Source organism: Oncorhynchus clarkii, chromosome 7, assembly GCF_045791955.1.
Source record: "Oncorhynchus clarkii lewisi isolate Uvic-CL-2024 chromosome 7, UVic_Ocla_1.0, whole genome shotgun sequence".
In the NCBI taxonomy this organism is placed as follows: Eukaryota; Metazoa; Chordata; class Actinopteri; order Salmoniformes; family Salmonidae; genus Oncorhynchus; species Oncorhynchus clarkii.
In genome coordinates this window covers 68,510,922-68,533,804 of record NC_092153.1, presented here as the reverse complement: position 1 = coordinate 68,533,804, position 22,883 = coordinate 68,510,922, and the positions used below count along the sequence as shown (strand labels likewise).

Below are 22,883 nucleotides of genomic sequence, written 5' to 3'. Positions count from 1 at the left end.
TCTCCTCCCAGACCTGGACTAAAGCATCCGCCAACTTCTGGACAGTCTGTGGTGCAGCGAGACATGATGTCCCAGATGTGCTCAATTGGATTCAGGTCTGGGGAATGGGCGGGCCAGTCCATAGCATCAATGCCTTCCTCTTGCAGGAACTGCTGACACACTTCAGCCACGAGGTCTAGCATTGTCTTGCATTAGGAGGAACCCAGGGCCAACCGCACCAGCATATGGTCTCACAAGGGGTCTGAGGATCTCATCTCGGTACCTTATGGCAGTCAGGCTACCTCTGGCGAGCACATGGAGGCACATGGAGGCCCAAAGAAATGCCACCCCACACCATGACTGACCCACCCCCAAACCGGTCATGCTGGAGGATGTTGCAGGCAGCAGAACGTTCTCCACGGCGTCTCCAGACTCTGTCACCTCTGTCACATGTGCTCAGTGTGAACCTGCTTTCATCTGTGAAGAGCACAGGGCGCCAGTGGCGAATTTGCCAATCTTGGTGTTCTCTGGCAAATGCCAAACGTCCTGCACGGTGTTGGGCTGTAAGCACAACCCCCACTTTTGGACGTCGGGCCCTCATACCACCCTCATGTTTCTGACCGTTTGAGCAGACACATGCACATTTGTGGCCTGCTGGAGGTCATTTTGCAGGGCTCTGGCAGTGCTCCTCTTGCTCCTCCTTGCACAAAGGCGGAGGTAGCGGTCCTGCTGCTGGGTTGTTGCCCTCCTACGGCCTCCTCCACGTCTCCTGATGTACTGGCCTGTCTCCTGGTAGCGCCTCCATGCTCTGGACACTACGCTGACAGACACAGCAAACCTTCTTGCCACAGCTCGCATTGATGTGCCATCCTGGATGAGCTGCACTACCTGAGCCACTTGTGTGGATTGTAGACTCCGTCTCATGCTACCACTAGAGTGAAAGAACCGCCAGCATTCAAAAGTGACCAAAACATCAGCCAGGAAGAATAGGAACTGAGAAGTGGTCTATGGTTACCACCTGCAGAACCACTCCTTTATTGGGGGTGTCTTGCTAATTGCCTATAATTTTCACCCGTTGTCTATTCCATTTGCACAACAGCATGTGAAATGTATTGTCAATCAGTGTTGCTTCCTAAGTGGACAGTTTGATTTCACAGAAGTGTGATTGACTTGGAGTTACATTGTGTTGTTTAAGTGTTCCCTTTATTTTTTTTGAGCAGTGTATATTCATGACGTATATGGGTGCATTTGCAATCTAGGTTACGGGTTTCTGTCGTATACTGAAAGCATGAATGGACTGGTTTCCATTATCAGTCATAAGAGACCAAATGACCCCTTTCAAACATGCTTCTACTAGGGCAAACCAATATGACAGGTTGTGTGTGGGTGGACAAGTCTAAACTCACCCGGGTGGAAACTTAACCCCAAGTCATGATTGACTGAAGGCAGCAGATATAGACCTAGTAACTGAGTTGTGACTGTAGTGTGTTTCTTTCATAAGCAACCAGGCTTAAATGTAGACAGATGAATCTTCTTCCACACAAAACACAAACGTTTTGGAAGGTCTTGCAACATCCTTGCGAAATACAAAATACTAGCCGATAAACTTCAACTAGGTCTATGCTTATGGCTACCACAGGTAGCCTTGCTCCTGGTTTTCTAAACAATGAAAGAACATTGTATAAATATTACTCCACACCTCAACATTTTAAGGTAATATATAGCCCAAAGCCCAACTGTTACTCTATAAGGATTTAAAGCAAATGACTTAGAAGGAACATGGACAGACCATTATAGTCCTGACATTACATTCTCCTAGTGTTGCAAAATTATGGTAAAACTTTCCTTAAAACTGGGGAATTTTGAGAATGTTACTGGAATTTTGCAACCCTGACTACATCCTCCTAAAATACACACACAACACCGACCATAAACAAACTACAATGACTTGTATAGGACATTTCTAAATCACCAATTGGCACTAACAAGTGCCTGCTGCACCTCCCACTGCAGCACGAATGAATCAACATCAGCAGACATACCCAAGCCAACCCACAAGTCTGTGTCCTTTCACACAGTGGTAACTAACTGCCTAGTCAGACCGATGAGGTGTGAAACCACACAGCGCGTCCTCCACACAGCTCTAGTCGGGTGTGGTGCCACTACAACTAAAACTGCTGTTGTTCACTTCAATAATCACAGAAAATGCATTGTACATCAACTCCTATTATTGAGAAAATTACATACATTGGAGCCAATTACACAATCGGACATAGGCTTTGAAAAAGCACCTACGAATAGGCGACAAGATGGGTTGGGGTCAATTCCATATCAATTCAGGAAGTCAACCTCAGTTCAAATTTTTGCCGAATTGAAAAGCATTGAAGACAATTGGAATTTCAGTGTACTTCCTGAATTGAAATAGAATTAACTCTAACCCTGTCGGCAAGTGCCGCTGGCTGCTGGTAAGCTTTCTTGACTTGGAAGTAAATTTTTGCCAAGACATGGATAACCTTTGTTTAACTAGCTAAACAGCTGCTCTTAGTGAAAATGTGTTTAAAGTTAACTTTCTAGCTAATAAGCCATGTTAGAATTTACACTTCCTCATCCAATTATAATGTGGGGAGGTCAAAATAATGGAAAACTGTCTACCAAATCTATTCATCTTAAAATGTTGATTACTTCTCCTTGCCATCAAGGGGTTCCTGGGTCGCTGGTTTGCCTGGGAGGGTGTCCCTGGGCAAGAAAAGGTTGAAGACCCCTGGCTTGCTAACCTCTATAGTTATATTTACTACTAAGTTAAACTAAACAAATAGAGTAAAAAAGGCTTTGTCCAATAAGCTTGTTTGCCCACTGCAACGGGCCCATATCACTGAGATGCACCCCAGAACTGGTAGCTTACCTTGCTTCATGACCACTAAACCCATAATAAGTTGAGTAATGCAATTAAGCATCGAATTGGATAGATCCACCCACTTTCTGAAGAGAGTGCTATTCACAGACCCCTTAAACCCTGCTTATAGACTCTGCTGGCAAACAACTGTTGCTTGTTAATTGCTACCTGGCTTGACAACGGGAAAATGTTCACCAAATTTTCACAAACAACTAGGGCAAAGACAATACCAGTATCGCGATACTCGTTAGTATAGTGGTAAGGAAACAAAACACGAAGCGGATTTGACTTATTTAGGAAAACAGCCAAAATGTTGGAAACAAACATCATTATGTTGTCATTCAGAGTCACGGTTATTTATTTTTCAAGCTATAGCACACAATATCTTATATACAGCTGGTTTTTAATGGACCAAAGAGTTGTGCTTCTTGTTTCCATTTTTGCCATGAAATAAAAGTGCTACTTATATCGTAACATTCCTACAAACAATGGTAAACACATCCCTGACATTAGCTAGGCCTACCTCCCAGCTAGTCTAAAAAGACCCCCACAGCCAGACGTGTGTGTGTGTGTGTGTGTGTGTAACAGCTCACCAACAAGAGAGCTGAGCGAGAGACAGAGCATTAATGCACTGGGTACAAGGAAGGAAACTCAACTCTCCAGACAAATAGTGTTACCCCCTGCCATAAAGCCCCCCAAAGGGGGAAGCAGGGGTAAAAGAGGAAGAGAGAGAAAAGGAGGGGGAGCAGAAAGAGAGAGATTTAATGAGTAAGTGTTGGAGAGTTTGTGGGAGTTGAAGAGGTAGTAAAAGGTGGACTGATGGGGATTAACTGAAATAGGATTGAAGGAAAGAAAGTGAGGGAGTATATGTGAGAAACAGAGAAAAGACTAACCCACACACACAGAGGCTAGACAGTTGATGATAACACAACGGCATCATCATCATCGTTTCTACTCTGTATTTCGAGTACCCTTCGGCTCACAGTGTGGGCTGCTTCTCTCTGGTATACTGGGGGAACAAGAGTTTGGGAGAAACTCAAACACTAGCACAGCCATTACGCAACTGTTTCCACTAACGCTCTGCTTGATAGAAGGGCCGGGACGATACCAGTATCGCGATAGTAGTTAGTCTCATGTCAAGGAAACAAAACACGAAGTGGAATTAACTTATTCAGGAAAACATCCCTAATGTTGGAAACAAACATCATTATGTTGTCATTCAGAGTCACGTTTATTTATTTTTCAAGCTATAGCACGCAATATTTTACATATAGCAGGTTTTTAAAGGACCAAAGAATTAAGTTTGCTTCGTGATTTCATTTTTTGTCATGGAAAATAATATTGCGACACTTGTATCATCACAGCCCTACAAACAACAGTAAACACATCCCAGACATTAGCCTTTAACACAAACACTAGTACAGCCATTACGCAACTGTTTCCACTAATGCTCTACTCGATAGACAAACAAACTACAACTAGGCCAACTCAAAACCTGATCAACTGCTAAAACAACCGAGGATTCACTATGGTTCAACCTTCAGTTGAACTGCTTCATTTTCTGTTTGTGAAGTAGGGACATGGTGGAATCAAGTATCAATATCTGACATGTCCCTTTCTCCAAGTCGTATATTTCACTGGTATGATAAACTGGAAACCCGTCATCCTGCAGACTGAAGGAATGAATGGGTCCCTGGTGGAATCCATCACTCCCTACTGGATTAGATGAAACACTGAACAAAACGCTCAGTTGTAATGAAGTTGTAAATTGAGATGAAAAAAAAAAACTATATTTTCAGTTACATCTTTTTTACATAATTATAGCTACATATAATTTAGCTATTATAATTTAGCAATTATGTTAGCTATTTATTTTTTTACAATACCATAATCAACTATTTTGATTATTGAAAAGGGAAGCAGATGGTAGCTAACACTCACTGTCATAAAACTAGCTTTTTACTGTTTACTCTTGAGGTTATCATGTCTAGTAGTAGTTATATCATCAGGTCATAAATATTCTGTCACCAAAGCAGACATGGTTTGCGATAAAATGGGAACTTTAGTTAGCTAACGTTTGTTACACACACACAGACTGTTTTAGAGCTGGCTAGCCATATTAGCATCTAGTTATAATCATCTAGCTAGTAAAAAATGAAAACTAGGTAAGTAGCCACACATTGCTAATGTTAGTTAGATAAGTTTGTAAATGTTGAAATATGTACAGTATTCAAATGGATGACCCAAGGTAGTTTGTCAGCAAACTAAACAGACTGGATTTTGATAGCTAGCAGTTAACTGGATAGCTAAAATAGCTTACTTGCTAGCTAACTGATTAGCATGTCATCTGATTCTAATGCTTGGCATGATGTTTCATATATCCACAACACAAAAACAAATGTATTTGTCCCATGCCGAGACATTTGACCCACAGTTTAACTAGCTTGTTGTCATTTTACTCTAAGTTACCGTTAGCTATTTAACTTAGCTAGCTAATTTGATGTGAGATAGCTAACGTTAGTACTGTAACCATGTGTGTAGTTGAAGCTCAGCAGTTTAGGCAAGCTTTACGATATGCTAACGTTGGTTAAGGTCAAGTTGATATCATTTTACCTTTGCTGCATGAAAACAATTGTTCAAAGCAGTAGGCAGTTGGATCCTGGACAGTCTGAATTTCGCCTGGCGATGTGTTCCCCGACTCTTATTCCACGTTCATTAACGAACACACGGAACGTTATTTCTGTTTTCCCAGCATCTTCTAATGTTACCTGACAAACTCGAATTGCGACTTTTTTAAACGTAAATATAATACGCTTGTCGCCTATTAGTTCATTCGTTGCATATCTCGTACGTTAATAGACAGAGAATGTTGGTCGAACTGTACATGTTATTCCCAAAGTTTTTTGTTTTTCTTCAGTCTAGCGCAGCTCCACGATCTGTCACACGCACTTCTGTCGTCGTGGTTTGACGTCACACCATCCGATAAACGCGTGCATCGTAGTGTCGAGTGTCAGTGTGGTCACTGTATCGATTTTACGGTACTTTGCTTTTCAGAATGAAAAGGCAAATAACAACAAGAGCAAAGTTTACGTTTATCCTACAAATGATTTACTTAGACTTTAGGAATGAACGTGCACAGCGTGTTATCCATATTTTGTACCCAGTCTGACCTACTCATTGTGCAAAGAAAAAACATGTTAAAAGTGTAAAATCACCTTTAATATGTTTGAGAACTCCTGTACGTTTGCAGCAATATGATATAACCGGTGAAAAAAAACTATAGTCCCATCATCAGTAATAATAATAACAATAATAATAATAAATACACCACTCCCTATGTTTCTGTGGCTGTCAGTAACCCACAGAAGGAACGTGTTATTATGCCACACCCTAAATGATAATTATTCATAATTGGATGGTGATTATTTAATCACCACCCGATATATGTTTATATATACTTTTGAACGGTAGTGTATCTGCATATATAAAATGTTATTTTCTTTCAAGAACAAGGACATTTCTAAGTGACCTCAAACTTTTGAATGGTAGTGTATCTCACTTAGAAATGTCCTTGTTCTTGAAAGAAAATAACATTTTTTGTCCATTAAAATAACATAAAATTGATAAGAAATACAGTGTAGACATTGTTAATGTTGTAAATTACTATTGTAGCTGGAAACGGCTGATTTTTAATAGAATATCTACATAGGCGTACAGAGGTCCATTATCAGCAACCATCACTCCTGTGTTCCAATGGCATGTTGTGTTAGCTAATCCAAATGTATAATTTTAAAAGGCTAATTGATCATTAGAAAACCTTTTTGCAATTATGTTAACACAGCTGAAAACAGTTGTTCTGATTAAAGAAGCAATAAAACTGGCCTTTAGACTAGTTGAGTATCTGGAGTGTCAGCATTTGTGGGTTCGATTACAGGCTCAAAATGGCCAGAAACAAATAACTTTCTTCTGAAACTCATCAGTCTATTGTTGTTCTGAGAAATGAAGGCTGTTCCATGCGAGAAATTGCCAAGAAACTGAAGATCTCGTACAACGCTGTGTACTACTCCCTTCACAGAACAGCGCAAATTGTCTCTAACCAGAATAGAAAGAGGAGTGGGAGGCCCCGGTGCACAACTGAGCAAGAGGACAAGTACATTAGTGTCTAGTTTGAGAAACAGACGCTTCAAAAGTCCTCAACTGACAGCTTCATTACATAGTACCCGCAAAACACCAGTCTCAACGTCAACAGTGAAGAGGCGACTCCGGGATGCTGGCCTTCTAGACAGAGTTCCTCTGTCCAGTGTCTGTGTTCTTTTGCCAATCTTAATCTTTTCTTTTAATTGCCCAGTCTGAGATATGGCTTTTTCTTTGCAACTCTGTCTAGAAGGTCATTGTTCCGGAGTCGCCTCTTCACTGTTGACGTTGAGACAGATTTCTACACTGTATTTCTGATCAATTTGATGTTATTATAATGGACAAAAAATGTGACATGTCCTAGCTTTTCTTTCAAAAACAATGTGACCCCAAACTTTTGAACGGTAGTGTACATGTAGGTAGTTATTTAAGTGACTATGCATAGATAATAACAAAGAGTAGCAGCAGTGTAAGGGGGGGGGGGGGGCAATGCAAATAGTCTGGGTAGCCATTTGATTAGATGTTCAGGAGTCTTATGGCTTGGGGGTAGAAGCTGTTTAGAAGCCTCTTGGACCTAGTCTTGGCGCTCCGGTACCGCTTGCCATGCGGTAGCAGAGAGAACAGTCTATGAATAGGTTGGCTGGAGTCTTTGACAATTTTTCTTCCTCTGACACCACCTGGTATACAGGTCCTGGATGGCAGGAAGCTTGGCCCCAGTGATGTTCCCATGCCATGCGCACTACCCTCTGTAGTGCCCTGCGGCCGGAGCCCGAGCTGTTGTTTTGTCGTGCCCTCTTCACGACTGTCTTGTATTTATGTATTTGTTTAATGTATTTTGATGTGTTATATGCATGCCTGTAGTTTGTTGATAGCAAAGTTTCCTATGAGATATTACAGTATTCTATTATATTCTTTTCTACTGGACTGGTATTCTGTTCACTACCTTTCTATTTTGCTTTATTGCCATTGTTGTCAACTACACTGCCACTAGGTGTCTCTGTTGACCATATTTTCTGCAGAGGTAGAGGACAGCTTTTGCAGGGTTTTGCATGTCACCAGCATTGTTTGGTGGAGGATGTATATAAAAGCAGACTGCTTCAAGAGAAGGAGCAGGAAGGCGCAACCACAAAGGATATGATGTAACAATCATTATACATAATTTATTTCCATTTCAAACTCTTCATCCCACTGTACAAAATAATAAAATGCAGTACTACAGGATATTTCTTAACATAGCTCTTTATTAGCTAGCTATAACTGGCATGTTCACATATCGCCAACCAGGATCAAACTGACCATGACCTAACCATTTGGGTGGTCTTAACCAATCATAGCACAGTATGATATGGCGGTAAAATGCATCCAATTACAATTCAGTATGTTTACACATATGAATGTTACATCCCCCTTCTGTTAAAACAAAATAATAATGTTTACATATTCTAAGGGTTTCTTTTGAATACATGCTCTGTAGTGTGAACTCAAGGTAAGTAACCATTTATATTGCCTACTACACCAACTGAATCAACATAGACTCTGAAACAATAATCCAGCATACTGTTACTTTTCAAACAAGGGATTCTCAGCAACTCAGCTTTCACTGTAGAAATAACATCTTAACATTTCAAACAAATACAATACGAAAGCATTTCAAGTGAACTTTCAATAACAAGTTTACAGTCTGGAACTCTTTTAGGGCAGCGATCCGTCTACACCCTTTGACATTTCACAGGTCTAGGACAGCTCTGGGCTTGACCTCTCTTCCTGACCTTGTGCAATATGATGCTGAGCATGCTTCTGTGTCAGTCAACAGTTCTTGTGGTGTTGCAGGTAAGTATGGTGTATGTTGTGCTGTGTGTGTGTTTAGTCCATCACGTTCTCTTTCAGGGGAACAGTTCATCTCATCAGTGTGTTGTTCTTTTGTGTTCAGTAGATGACTACGATTGCGGCTACACCGCTCCTTCTGCGGTGCGGAAGTGATATGAACGTTCAGTGTCAGCTGGCTGGATGACGACTGCTGGCTTCCAGAGGCCATGCTCCTGGATTCTAACTGACTCTCTGTCGATCAGTGGTGGCAGTGGTCTAGCTGACCTGTCGTAATTTCGCTTTTGTTGTTGTTGTCTCTGTGCACGTTTTCCATGCATTTCCTTGTAGCTGACGACCTCAGGTTGCAGCTGCTGGTTGGTGCTGGAAGGCATTGAGCGAAGTCTTTGGCTCATCAAGAGCTGGGCTGGTGATTTGAAGTTGTCAACGGGAGTGTTGCGGTATTCAAGGAGACTGAGGTAGGGGTCTCTTGTCTGCTTTTGCTTTGTCCATGAGTGATTTAGCAATCTGCACTGATTTTTCAGCAAGGCCATTACTTTGAGGGTAATGTGGGCTTGTGGTGACATGTGTGAACTCCCATGCTTTTGTGAAGGATTCAAACTCATTTGAACAGGGCCCATCGTCAGATATTAAAGTCTCTACAATGCCATGCCTGGCAAAGGCTGCTTTCAGCTTGTGTATCACAGCTGCAGATGTGGTGCTGTGAAGCTTGTCGAGTTCGAAGTTTTCTGCTGTAGTAGTCCACTGTTACGATGTAGTCCTCGCTGTTCAGGTGAACAGATCGGTTGTCACGACCTGCCAGGGTCGGTCTGGGATACAGTGAGGTAACATTGGCTCTTTGGTGTTTGAGGGGCGTCGTTCAAGAAATATGGCGCATTTACCAACAATGTCCTCTATTTGTTTGCACATTCCGGGACAAAACAAAATGTCCCGTGCTCTCTGTTTGCACTTTTCCATGCCCATGTGTCCAGCATGGATCTTTGTCAAAATCTCTTCTCTGAGACTGGTAGGAATAATGATTTTCTCTCCGTTGATCTGTGGTAGTTCATCACGATGGTTCCAGAATTCTGAGATGCTGTGAGGGCATTTTCTCCTCTCCTCAGGCCATCCGTCCTTTATGACTTTCCTTGGCTGTGCGAGTTGTGAGTCATTTTCTGTTTCTGCTTGGATGTCATTCAGTTTTGCGTCACTAACTGGTAAGTTGCTGTACACAGTGTGCACTTGCATGTCCATGCCTTCACTGAGGCTGCTGTCCTTATAGGTAAGAAACTTCCTGGATAGTGTGTCTGCGACAGGGATGTCTTTGCCTGGACGGTGAGTAATTGTGAAGTCGTATTTTTGTAGTTGAAGGATCATTCTCTGTAGCCTTGGCGGGCTGCGGCTAGTGGTTTCCTCATAATTGACTCAAGGAGCTTGAGGTCGGATTCCACAATGACTTGTCGTCCATATATGTACTGATGGAAATGTTTACATCTGAACCGAATGGCGTAGAGCTCCTTTTCGATTTGAGGGTAGTTGATTTCACAGTCTGTGAGAGATTTGGAAACATAGCCGATGGGCTTTCCTTCTTGCAGTAGCACTGCACCTAGTCCATACTTCGACGCGTCCACTTGGAGTCTGAGTTCATTGTCGGGGTCGTAGTAGGCAAGGATTGGTCCAGGTTCTCTCGTGATCAAGTTTTTCACATTCTGGAAAGCAATGTCGTGTTGCTTGTCCCAGAGAAACTCACTGGACTGCTTTAGCAGTTGACACAGGCGTGCATTAGCATTGGAGAGGCTGGGTGCAAACTTGGCTAAGTAGTTGACCATGCCAAGCACTGTTTCCAGCTCTGCACAGTTCTTTGGTGGCTCCATTTCTTTTATGGCTGAGATCTTCTGTGGATCTGGCTTGATTCCATTTGCTGTGAGAAGATGTCCAAAGTAGCTGACCTCTGTAACGCCGACTGTGCTCTTCTCGGGGTTGAGCCGGACTCCTCTCTCGCAGGACCTTTGCAGCATTGCGCGGAGATTTCGGTTGTGCTCCTCTTTGGTTCGACCATAGACAAGTCCATTAGTCACAACTCCGTTGAGGCCTTCGTACACTTCGTCGATCTTTCGATGAAACTCGTCTTGGGCTGAGATAATCCCAAAAGGCAGGCGACGGAACCTGTAGCGTCCAAACGGTGTGTTGAATGTTTTGAGCTTAGATGACTCTTCTGTGAGCTTGATAGCCCAGTAGCCTGATCTAGTGTCCATGACACTGAAGTAGTGTGCTCCCGCTAGCTTGTGTGTGATGCCATCTAGCGTCGGTAAAGGATAATGGGGGTGTTTGATAGCCTTGTCCAAGTCTCTTGGGTCGAGACATACTCTGAGCTTGCCTGTGCGTGGTTTCTCCACCATCACTAACGCGTTCACCCAGTCAGTCGGTTCTGTAACCTTGGTGACTATGTCAGATTGCTCCATGCTCTCCAACTCTTTCTTCAGACAGGCACGGAGAGCAAGGGGAATCTTTCTCGGTGGTTAGACCACAGGGGTTGCGTCTGGGTCAAGGTGAATAGTACATTCTCCTGGGAATAATCCTATTCCTGTAAAAACATCAGTAAACTCCTCCAGTACATTGTCTGTCTCTACTGGTGCTGTCACTGATAAAACTAGCTTGATGAGGTCCATGTCTAAACATGCTTTAAGACCTAGCACTGCAGGTGCTCTAGTGTCAACAACGTAAAAGTCCAACATCATGTCACTTTCCTTGTATTTGCATTTGAAAGTGCATGTGCCTTTTACTGGGAGCTGTTCACCACCATAACCTGCGTGTGGTGGGTTGTAGCTCGCACTCAGATGTCAAGTACTTATTCAGAGGAATAATGTTTACTTGTGCACCAGTGTCTAGTTTGAACTTTAGCTTTGTGCCTTGTGTTCCTATCTCAATGTCAGCAAAGGCTTGCTCTGTCTCTGATATATGACTTTTCTGTGTCACTGAATCAATAAACATTTCATCAGCGTTTGACTCTTTGATTGACATTTCATCTTCACTCACTGAGTACTGTTTTTCCAAGGTAAGCTCTGCACACTTTTGCAAAGTGATTCCATTTTCCACATTTAGCACACTGTTTGCCTTTCGCTGGGCAATTTCCTTGTTCGCCATTCACAATATCCACATGTTTTGGGGAGTTTTGAGTCTGTGTCGCTCTGTTTTGGAGTTATGTCTCTCTCCGTTCTAAAAACGCCCTCTCTGTGCATAGGAGGTGTGCTTTGATGTCTGCCTGACTGTGTGCACTGCTTGTTCACGTCAGAGAGGGTTGAAAATATGCTTGGCCTATCATGAGGGTGTCTGTGTGTGTTAGAAGTAAAATTAGCGGAAAATGGCTAACCTTGGGTGTAGGCAGTTATCATGAGTTATGGGGACACATATAGAGCGTAGTGTAGCAAACAGACTGTCTTTTGTTAGAACTCAAACTTAGCACTAACAGGAGCCAGGTGTATGATAACTGTATCGAGAGTATGAGCGCATAGATATTCTACACAGCTACAACGCCTGACCGCTGAAGGGCCTAGAGGCTGGGACCAGTTCGTGCGCCAACAATCAACGATAGGCTGAGTGAGTTTAAACCACGCCCAGTCTCTACTCTGACAGGCCGGCTCGGAAGCAGGAACTACTTCTGTCAGAGTATATTATAATAACTTTGTCAGGAACAAGTCAGTTCTCTATTTGCCCTGCGAGGTGTGACAGAGAGCCCATATATACGAAATCCGCATTTACCACTTATTGCTTAGCTAATAAAAAGTACATAGTATACAATCGGTGACTCAGTGTCATACTTGTTCTGATTCGAATTGACGCAACCCTTAACAAGACCCAACATTCAAAAGTTTCTCTCTCACTCACGGTGAGTGTATACAAATGGGAGATTTTTGGTTCCAACCGCTGTACAATACGGTCCCTGACCATCTCATCCTTGTTTGCATAATCACAGTCTTTCACAAGCAGACGTAGCTCAGTCACAAACTGTTCAAAAGACTCGCTAGCTCCCTGTACTTTCTCATGGAATTTGTACCTAGCGAAAATAGTATTGGTCTTCGGCGCAACATATACTTCAAAACGATTGTAGTATGTTGTTAGTACCTTTGATTCAGCCTCGGTAAGTGTCCATGTGTTGTATATATATATCTCTCCCTTTTTCACCGATCCAGAGGAGCAAGTAGCTGCACTTTTCCTCTTCTCCTCGGTCCTTCAGAGGACCCGTGAACATTAGCTCCACATGCTGTTTGTACTTACGCCATGCGTCGGGTAAGTTTGTAGACTCCCAGTCTATTCGAGGTGAAGGAACACCAGAAAAATCCATCTTGTAAGACATTTTACTCTGACACCATGTCTTGTTTTGCACACATTGTACAAAATAATCAAATGCAGTACTACAGGATATTTCTTAACGTAGCTCTTTATTAGCTAGCTATAACTGGCATGTTCATGTATCGCCAACCAGGATCAAACTGACCATGACCTAACCGTTTGGGTGGTCTTAACCAATCATAGCACAGTATGATATGGCGGTAAAATGCATCCAATTACAATTCAGTATGTTTACACATATGAATATTACAAATCATTGTACATAATTTATTTCAATTTCAAACTCTTCCTCCCACATGTCAAAAACAATCATCAGCCAAGTTGTCCAGTGCTGTTTTTGTTAATGAGCTTTGGTTTTCAATTACAATTAAAAAGAGGTTACAGAATAAACACATTTATGGTTCAAATTTGAAGACTTTCCTGCCATGAAAGCACCAAGAATATTAGCATTATTTTGCTAATATTATTACCGTCATAGTAATTGACCAAGTAAGGACGGGGAGAGAGAGAAAAGAAAGGTGAAAATACTCACATAAAAATACATCCTCTTAAGTAAACAAAAGGTGATATCAAATGATCTGATAGTACAATCCCAGTGGTATGTATTTACATTAACATTAGCTTGGGGGTGTTGGGCCTCAGGCACAGTCCATGTCCCCATTGGAGGCTTGAGACAGACGCCTCTCCTCTCTCCCTATGATGCTCACACTCTCCTCACACTCCTTCTCCTCTATGTTCTCCTGCTCATTCTCTCTCTCCCTCTCCTTCTCCCTCTCTCCCTCGCTCCTCTGATGGTACAGGTGTAGGCTTGAGCCTCGTAAGGAGGGCCCACGCACAACCGGATCCCCTGAGCTTCCAAGTGAGAGTCTTCTCTCTGGGATAGAGAGAGGGAGGGGAGGAGAGAATCAGAGTGAAAGCAAGAAAGATAATGCAGGAAGGACAAGGAGTTTGACAGAGGCACCTGTTCAACACTTAGCTTTACACACCATAATACTTCCCTCACACTCAGCTCACCTCCCGGTCCAATAGGATGCATCAGTCTGTTCATCTGGACATTCCAGTGTTTGACACTAGTGCTGGCCTGCCGCAGCTTCCTCTGAGCAGTCTGAGGGAGACCATGGAGAGGAAGGGGGATGAGAGGTTGTGAGAAAAATAATGTGAAAGGGTGAAGGGGAAGAAAATGAGAGATGGAGTGAAAGCGAAGACAATGGGGGAGTCAATTAATAAATTATTGTGTTTTATGCTGAATCCAGAGGCCACTGTGCTTCATTTTGAGACGTTTATCGGATAAGAAGGACAAAACATAGCGTGCACACTGACACACATACAGCAACTACTAAATAGTCATCATAGTGGGGGAAAGTACTGCATAACATCTAACTACACTACCGGTCAAAAGTTTTAGAACACCTACTCATTCAAAGGTTTTTCTTCATTTTTACTATTTACTACATTGTAGAACTATGAAATAACACATATGGTATCATGTAGTAACCCAAAAAGTGTTAAACAAATACAAATATATTTTATAGTTTAGATTCTTCAAATAGCCACCCTTTGCCTTGAAGACAGCTTTGCACACTCTTGGCATTCTCTCAACCAGCTTTACCTGGAATGCTTTTCCAACAGTCTTGAAGGAGTTCCCATATATGCTGAGAACTTGTTGGCTGCTTTTCCTTCACTCTGCGGTCCGACTCATCCCAAACCATCTCAATTTGGTTGAGGTCGGGGGATTGTGGAGGCCAGGTCATCTGATGCAGCACTCCATCACTCTACTTCTTGGTCAAATAGCCCTTACACAGCCTGGAGGTGTGTTGGGTCATTGTCCTGTTAAAAAATAAATGATAGTCCCACTAAGCGCAAACCAGATGAGATGGCGTATCGCTGCAGAATGCTATGGTAGACATGTTGGTTAAATGTCCCTTGAATTCAAAATAAATCACAGACAGTGTCAACAGCAAAGCACTCCCACACCATCACACCTCTTCCTCCATGCTTTACGGTGGGAAATACACATGAGGAGATCATCCGTTCACCAACACCGCGTCTCACAAAAACACAGCGGTTGGAACCAAAAATCTCCAATTTGGACTCAAAATCAAAGGACAGATTTCCACTGGTCTAACGTCATTGCTCGTGTTTCTTGGCCCAAGAAAGTCTCTTCTTCCTTTAGTAGTGGTTTCTTTGCAGCAATTCACCATGAAGGCCTGATTCACACAGTCTCCTCTGAACAGTTGATGTTGTAGCATTTATTTGGGCTGCAATTTCTGAGACTGGTAACGCTAATGAACTGCAGCAGTGGTAACTCTGGGTCTTCCATTCTTGTGGCGGTCCTCATGAGAGCCAGTTTCATCATAGCACTTGATGGTTTTTGCGACTGCACTTGAAGAAACTTTCAAAGTTCTTGAAATGTTCCATATTGACTGACCTTCATGTCTTAAATTAATGATGTACTGTTGTTTGATGTACTGCACTTGAAGAAACTTTCAAAGTTCTTGAAATGTTCCATATTGACTGACCTTCATGTCTTAAAGTAATGATGTACTGTTGTTTCTCTTTGCTTATTTGAGCTGTTCTGGCCATAATATGGACTTGGTCTTTTACCAAATAGGACCATCTTCTGTATACCCCCCTACCTTGTCACAACACAACTGATTGGCTCAAACGCATAAAGGAGGGAAGAAATTCCACAATTTAACTTTTAACAAGGCACACCTGTTAATTGAAATGCATACCAGGTGACTACCTCATGAAGCTGGTTGAGAGAATGCCAAGAGTGCGCAAAGCTGTCATCAAGGCAAAGGGTGGCTATTTGAAGAATCTCAAATATAAAATATATTTTGATTTGACAAACACTTTTTTGGTTACTACATTATTCAATATGTTATTTCATAGTTTTGATGTCTTCAGTGTTTTTCTACAATGTAGAAAAAAGTAAAAATAAATAAAAACCCTTGAATGAGTAGGTGTTCTGAATCTTTGACCAGTAGTCTAAGATCCTGAACGTTATCTTGCCATCCCGTTATCTTGCCGTCCACATTATGCTCATTCACATGCATTCCCGATCACACAGAAACGGGACAGAAAAGGTAGTTAACCGGACTATAATTTCTTGATGAGTAGTTTCAAGTTTTATTAGTTGTATGTACAGGATACATATGGTATACCTTGTCTAACGAACTGCTTACTTGCAGGTTCCTTCTCGACAATGCAACAACAATAAGAAATAGTGAAAAATAATAATATGAAAAGAAAGTAAAAGGCAGTAGAATAGAATAAAGATGTTAGCATAATTCAAATACAGAAAGGCACAATTTATAGTATAATATATCCATATGTATTGGGGAAGGGGGGGAAGGGGGCAAGTGTGTAAATTGAGTAGTATAGTAGAGTAGCTGTCGAGTAGCTATAGTTTTATGCAAAGTAGTTCCCAGATTTGTATTTAGCAGAAGATCTAGGGTCCGATACTGATTATTTTGCACTCACTGCAATGTCCTGGTCCATTCTGTGCCGGTTGGCCCGAACCTTCTCCAGCTGGTGTTGGGCCTCCTCTAAAGCCTGGGACTTGGTTACCATCTCCTGCCTGAGCTCCTGCTTCTCTCTCTGGGTCTTCAGGATGTACTGCTCCTGTTCCTCTTGGAGGGCCAGCAGGACCTTCATCTTCTCCTCCTCCTCCACCAGCAGACTGGTGGTGAAGAGAGAGAAGGAGAGAACCCTTATGCAGGGTTCTAATCACACTACACTTCAAGCCTTGTTGGAGCTCTAAAATTAGTTGGTTGGACCAATGTTAATAATGTTACAGTTACAGATTAGGGATGCCCACTTATTGTGTACTGTATTCTAAAACTTCTGTTGGTGTCCTGATTTCCTTATTGTATGTGTTGTTGACATTATGAAGGGACCAATCAGAGAGCAGGGTTATGAAGATGTCCTTTTGAAGGACCAATCAGAGAGAAGTGTTATGATGATGTCATTATGATAAACTAATCAGAGAGAAGAGTTATGACCATGTCATTATGAAGGGACAAATAAGACAACACGGTTATGGGGATGAATCAGAGAACAGGGTTATGACAATGTCATTATCAAGGGACCAGTCAGAGGGCACAATTATGACAATGTCATAACAAAGGGACCAACCAGAGAGCAGGGTTATAGAAAAACTAAAGCTGAGCTCTCCTAGGGGTCAAAAAAAGAAAAAAAACACCTTAAGATGTTCAGTTCCTGAGAAAGCAGACAAACCACAAGTAATGAGCAGAGATAACAGGAAATCGTTGGTGTTTCTCTGAGAGCAAACACGTCTACCGACAAACACAGCTGTGTGTGTGTATGACTGAGGGTTCCTTGCATTTTAGATAAACTGAGGTACAACTTCAGATTAATACCAGTGTTCATTTTGGTTTGGCTAGTTTTTGATTTGGGTTAACTTATCTTTAAAAAGACGCAATTGTGGTTTGCAGATTTCACTAAATGAAGCACACACTGTAGCTAGCAGGTCAAGGCCATCAATTCCACTGTGAAACGTCCCCCTACCTTCATTTTTTGTGTGACTTTGCGGTGACAGACTGAAATGACAGGAAACTGTGAGCACAGAGTGAGCACTAAGAAGTGTAAGACATTTACAGAAGACATGTAAGTGTCAGGGGGTGTAAGATAGTATATAGTCCTTTTCCATGACGTTTGCTACCTGTGTGTACTTGTGTGTGCGTGTGTGTTTGTGCGTGCGTGCGTGTGTGTATACTGTACATACAGTATACGTGTATGTGTGTGTGTGTTACCTGGCCTGTGCGAGGCGGTAGGCCTCCTCATTCTGTCTAGCTCTAATCTCCTGGTGCAGGGCCTCCTCCAGGCGAAGCTGCATCTCCTCCAGCTCCCTGATCCTCTTCCTCTGGCGGTCCGTCTCCGCATCCTTCAGGGCCATCTCCGCCTGCATGTTGTCCCGCTCCTGGCCCACGACAAACACACACTTAAACCAGGACAAAGCCACAGTTAAATCCTTAAAGATCTTTAGAGTTAGACATGTATGTTGGGTCCTTCTTCTCATTGTCTCACACCTTCCTTCTCCTCTACTTCTCCTTCTCACCTTCTCTTCTCCTTCCTCCTCTTACCTCTAACTTATTTCCTTACCCAGCTAATCTCCTCCTCCTCATCTCCTTAGCTTCTCACCTCTTCAGCCTGCTGTAGCTGGTCCTGCAGGGTTCTCTGCAGCTCCTCATGTTTCTGTCTCCTCTTCTGTTCCTCCTGCAGCAGTGCTGCCTGAGAGTGCCTCTGCGCCTCCTGCACACCGATGAAACCAACAAATATGCTTTTGTCACATAGCTATCCAAAGTTCTGTTGTCTTCATAGTGATCTCTCTCTCTCCCGGTCTCGATCTCTCTCTCGCTCCCCCCCCCTACCTGTAGGAGCTCCAGCTCGGCCAGCTTGCTCTCCTTCTCCCCCTGGAGGAGGCACAGACGTTGTAGCTCCTCCTCCTTGGTGGTGCGCCTCCTCTCCCTCTCCTCCCTTAGCTCTCTGCGTCGCAGCTTCAGGTCCTTATGCAGGGAGTTCTTCCCCTCTACACACAGACGGATCGCTGTCTGGATCGCTGCAGGAACAAAGTTAAGCTTGGGCTAGTATTTTTAGACTGGGCTAGTAGAATATGTGCCAAAAGAGCTTTATGATTTATGTCTGTAAATGTAATTTATTATTATTATTATTATTATTAATAAACTACCCTAGTTTAATAAAATATCGCATGGCATAGATTTTACAACCGTTGGCTAGTAGAATATCACCCTGGCTACTAGATATTGCCCAAAATCTACCCCTAAATGTTTTTGTGGCTTTAAAAACACAGTGTGTGTGTAGTGTACAGTAGAGAGTATGATCTCTGACCTGTGGTCCACTCCTGTCTCTGCTTGGTGTCAGGGGCGCTCATCTCGTAGGTCTTAGTGAGCGTCTTCACACAGAACATACACCTCTTCCCCTCCTTCTCTGGTAGCACCTGTCAGTGCAACCACAACACTGCAGAAAATAACCATCATAACAACAACAACTTGCACACTCCAACGTTCTTATTGTTATAAAGAATGGGGTCATATTCATTCTATACATGCTACCATGAAGCCTTGCTCTCTGAACAAATGTCTCAGCTCAGCTGCGCCTTCTATTCTACATAACCCAGCGTTGTGTACCTCCACACAACAGTTGTGGTCCAGCTCGATACAGCCTTTACACTCCTTGCGGTCCTCACTGACGTAGTAATGCAGAGTACTGGGCCGGAGAGAGAACCAGCGCTCGTTCCAGTTCCTCCGCAAGTGACCCTTCTTCCACAGATACCCCTGAGGACAGTTACATACACCCACACAAAGTTACACATGCCTAATTATATAAATACTGTTATACTTTATACGTTTATTACATGCATATTACATGCACACCAACACAAACATTTATAATAATCTTTATGTTAAAAGCACCTCTTTTATGATATTGCCCACTATCTCCTGGTAGACCTTGTCTATCGCCATGGTGACAGAGTCATTCTCCACGCCTCTGGTCAGCCTCCCGGTGTTGACAAAGTCCAGGAAGGCCCACACTGTGATGCCGCTCAGCTGCACAGGCTCCTGGGATATGAAATCCTCCATGTCCACACAGCTAAGCTCCACACTCATGGCTAAGCAGATCTTCTTCAGGAGGTATTCCACCTGAGAGGGGTCACATGGAATGAAAGGGACACATAATGGGACAAATCTGAACTTGAGACAGAATCTCCCATTGACATTATTGCAAGATTTGCATGAAAGGTTGATGAACGTAAGGAAGAAAAGAGGAAAATTATTTTGGATTATACGTCCAGGGCTAAGAACTTACCTCCTCTGGGGCCAGGACCAGTGGATACTTGTCTTCAGACAGGAAGTTGAAGATGCACCAGAGATGGAAGGCGTCTTTATCAAGCAGAACACCCATGCCATCTTTAGGCCGGTAGTTCTTTTTGGCACAGAGAGTCCAGCAGAACACATCTACATTCTCCTTATCAAATGTGCCCTCAACCACCTGGGGTCAGAAAGAGAGGATGTCAAGTGTGTGTGTATGTGTGTGTGTGTGTGTGTGTGTGTGTGTGTGTACAGTACCTTGTCCAGTATAAATTTGTTGAGGTAGGGCATGTACCCCTGGTTGGACACCGGCCCATCATCATCATCTCTGAAGTGGACCTCTAGAGCCACAGGGTCGTGGGGGATGTTCAGCGCAGTGTACAGGTTATGAGACAACACCTACAACTCATCAACACAGAGTACAGGTTATGAGACAACACCTACAACTCATCAACACAGAGTACAGGTTATGAGACAAAACCTACAACTCATCAACACAGAGTACAGGTTATGAGACAAAACCTACAGCTCATCAACACAGAGTACAGGTTATGAGACAAAACCTACAACTCATCAACACAGAGTACAGGTTATGAGACAAAACCTACAACTCATCAACACAGAGTACAGGTTATGAGACAAAACCTACAACTCATCAACACAGAGTACAGGTTATGAGACAAAACCTACAACTCATCAACACAGAGTACAGGTTATGAGACAAAACCTACATCTCATCAACAGAGAGTACAGGTTATGAGACAAAATCTACATCTCATCAACACAAAGTACAGGTTATGAGACAAAACCTACATCACATCAACAGAGAGTACAGGTTATGAGATGAAACCTAAATATCATCAACACAGGATACAGGTTAAAAGAAAAAACCTACAAGACATGGAGAGACAGACAGACAGAAATAAATGTATTTTTTAGTTAAGAAAATCTCAAAAATGTTATGCCAGCAAAAAATGTCAATTTCAACTTCCATAATTCCAGTTTTGGAGCCTGTAGTCTTAGAGCAAGGAGATGGAGGTGGCAAGACACAGGGACTCTTTGACAATGTCGTTATAGCAACGGCTGGGACACAGAGCCCAAGCCCCTCAGTGTGACTGGGATTAGAAACGTCACAATGCCTGATCCCACACACAAAGCAACACAACATCACTGACCCATAACACATGACAATACAGCACACACGTATTCACCCAAACACCAGTGCAATAACACACCACCAGCCCCCCAGAATCATGAGGGGGCTCATAGAGGGTCTGCCTCTGAACATAGAGATAGGCCTATCGCCATAGCAGATTATTGATGATTGTTTCTCCATAGTCTGGCCCATACATAATCCCAGAAATTAACCCAGTTACAGTCATGTGTTTGTAATTCTAGACTTGAGGAGGGCGGCCAAACGTCAAAACTAGGGCTGTACAATGATGAAATTAATTACGAATGTGATCAAATTCCAATAGAAGGGGTTTGATCAAGCAATAACATTGTCTAAGACACCAATCAGTATACAGTGCTGTGCAGCTCATGCTAAAGGACATATCACACCCACGCATTGAGCTAACAGGAAAGAGATCAGATCTTGAAAATAAAGTGTCTCATCTAATGGGGTTGACCTGACTAGATCAACAAATAAACAAATAAAACAAGTTCTGATGCCAATAACATAAAAATATAATTTTCCTAAAAACAAGGAAAATATTCTGAAAAGATTAACAAAAACAGTTGTGTAAAAACATCAATAGCACACAAACCAACACATTGGAAGGGCAGAAAGACACTGAAGAAAATCAATCCCATCCTCCCTGCTCTTTGACCCCTATACTGCCCCCCGACTTGAACCCTGACCTCTCACCTTTAGCTGGGACTTGGACACCTTCCCACTCTTCTCCACGTCCAGAGAGGTGAAAGCATACCAGATGGACTTCAGCAGTTCAGCTCGCAACTCCATAACTGCTTCTGCTCAGCTCTGCTTACTTTACTGCATCGCTGTGCATGTGTATGTATGGCACACAGACCTGTGTGTGTCTCAGTAAACCCCCACATCCTGCTCTCTGATAAATGGCTACCCTGAAGCTCACTGGCGCCACCTACAGTGCAGTATCTGTAGTGAACAGGAAGACTGTAAAGAGTCACCAAGGGCAACAGTGTGGGGTATATTTGTAACTGGCCACCAGAGGACAGCATCTGACTGTACTCCACACTGAGGAACTCAACTGCAGTGAGTATGCATTGTTGGCCATTACACTACTCTCACAATTTAAATATGCAACTGTCCCAATACAATTAACTCTGGTTCGAGTCACAGTTTAAAACAGTTTGTTTGCATATCTAGCGCGCCTGGACCTGATTTTGAATCAACTCCAGCAAGCAGAATTTTGTATTTAATGTTTTTATTTCACCTTTATTTAACCAGGTAGGCCAGTTGAGAACAAGTTCTCATTTACAACTGCGACCTGGCAGAATAGCACAATGCAGAGAGATCAACCATCTCCTTTATTGTTTTTGTTTATGTCAACAGTTGGCTTTATTTTCTCGAGTTGGTTTCCTGCTGATCTGATTGTTCTCTTGTTGTTGGAAAACCACTACATGTTTTTTTTTCCGATTTTTGTTTGTCACTTATAAACCTCCCCGACTTCACGCGCCGACTTTCGTCTACAGCCGGCTTCGTTAGCCTTCCGGCTCGAACACACACACTGCAACCCACAGGATAATTGCCGCTCCCGAATGCAGCTCCGTATGTATGAAGTGCTGCATGAGTTTTGGGATTTCGAGTGGTCACACCCATATTGATCAGACCACACCTCGCTGCTCCCACCAAACAGAAGTAAGTGTAGCTCCAAGGCTGTTTAAGA

At 42.8% G+C, this 22,883-nt stretch overlaps 2 protein-coding genes across 5 annotated transcripts in view; both read right to left on the bottom strand.

Annotated features, from left to right (window-relative positions):
* LOC139413746 (peroxisome proliferator-activated receptor delta-like) overlaps positions 1-5,876 on the bottom strand; it is a 49,384-nt gene extending 43,508 nt beyond the window's left edge. The window contains exon 1 of one of the 2 annotated variants that reach the window (XM_071161472.1): positions 5,486-5,876. The gene's annotated coding sequence lies outside the window, so the exon portion shown is untranslated. The remainder of the gene's footprint in view (positions 1-5,485) is intronic. The other variant, XM_071161473.1, reaches the window with a different exon arrangement.
* A 7,355-nt stretch (positions 5,877-13,231) lies between these two features.
* On the bottom strand, positions 13,232-22,048 carry LOC139413744 (differentially expressed in FDCP 6 homolog). 3 transcript variants are annotated; one of them, XM_071161467.1, is made up of 12 exons: positions 21,884-22,048; positions 20,272-20,412; positions 20,012-20,194; positions 19,618-19,845; positions 19,333-19,479; positions 19,034-19,142; positions 18,556-18,743; positions 18,326-18,436; positions 17,938-18,104; positions 16,646-16,844; positions 14,174-14,264; positions 13,232-14,033 (listed from the first exon to the last, which is right to left on the bottom strand). In XM_071161467.1, exons 1-12 carry the CDS (start codon positions 21,977-21,979, stop codon positions 13,798-13,800), a joined length of 1,896 nt encoding a protein of 631 aa, XP_071017568.1. In that variant the 5' UTR covers positions 21,980-22,048; the 3' UTR covers positions 13,232-13,797. The 3 variants fall into 3 exon arrangements, with proteins under 3 accessions (XP_071017568.1, XP_071017569.1, XP_071017566.1); XM_071161468.1 differs by having other exon boundaries at positions 14,146-14,264; positions 21,884-22,039; XM_071161465.1 differs by having other exon boundaries at positions 13,232-14,264; positions 21,884-22,039.
* Between the last annotated feature and the right edge of the window lie 835 nt (positions 22,049-22,883).

Coding starts and splice junctions, on each gene's coding strand:
- LOC139413744 (XM_071161465.1), bottom strand. CDS start 21,979: ATGGAGTTGCGAGCTGAACTGCTGAAGTCCATCTGGTATGCTTTCACC. Junction 20,195..20,271: donor ACAAATTTATACTGGACAAG/GTACTGTACACA, acceptor TTCTGACCCCAG/GTGGTTGAGGGCACATTTGA. Junction 16,845..17,937: donor TACCGCCTCGCACAGGCCAG/GTAACACACACA, acceptor CTTCACCACCAG/TCTGCTGGTGGAGGAGGAGG.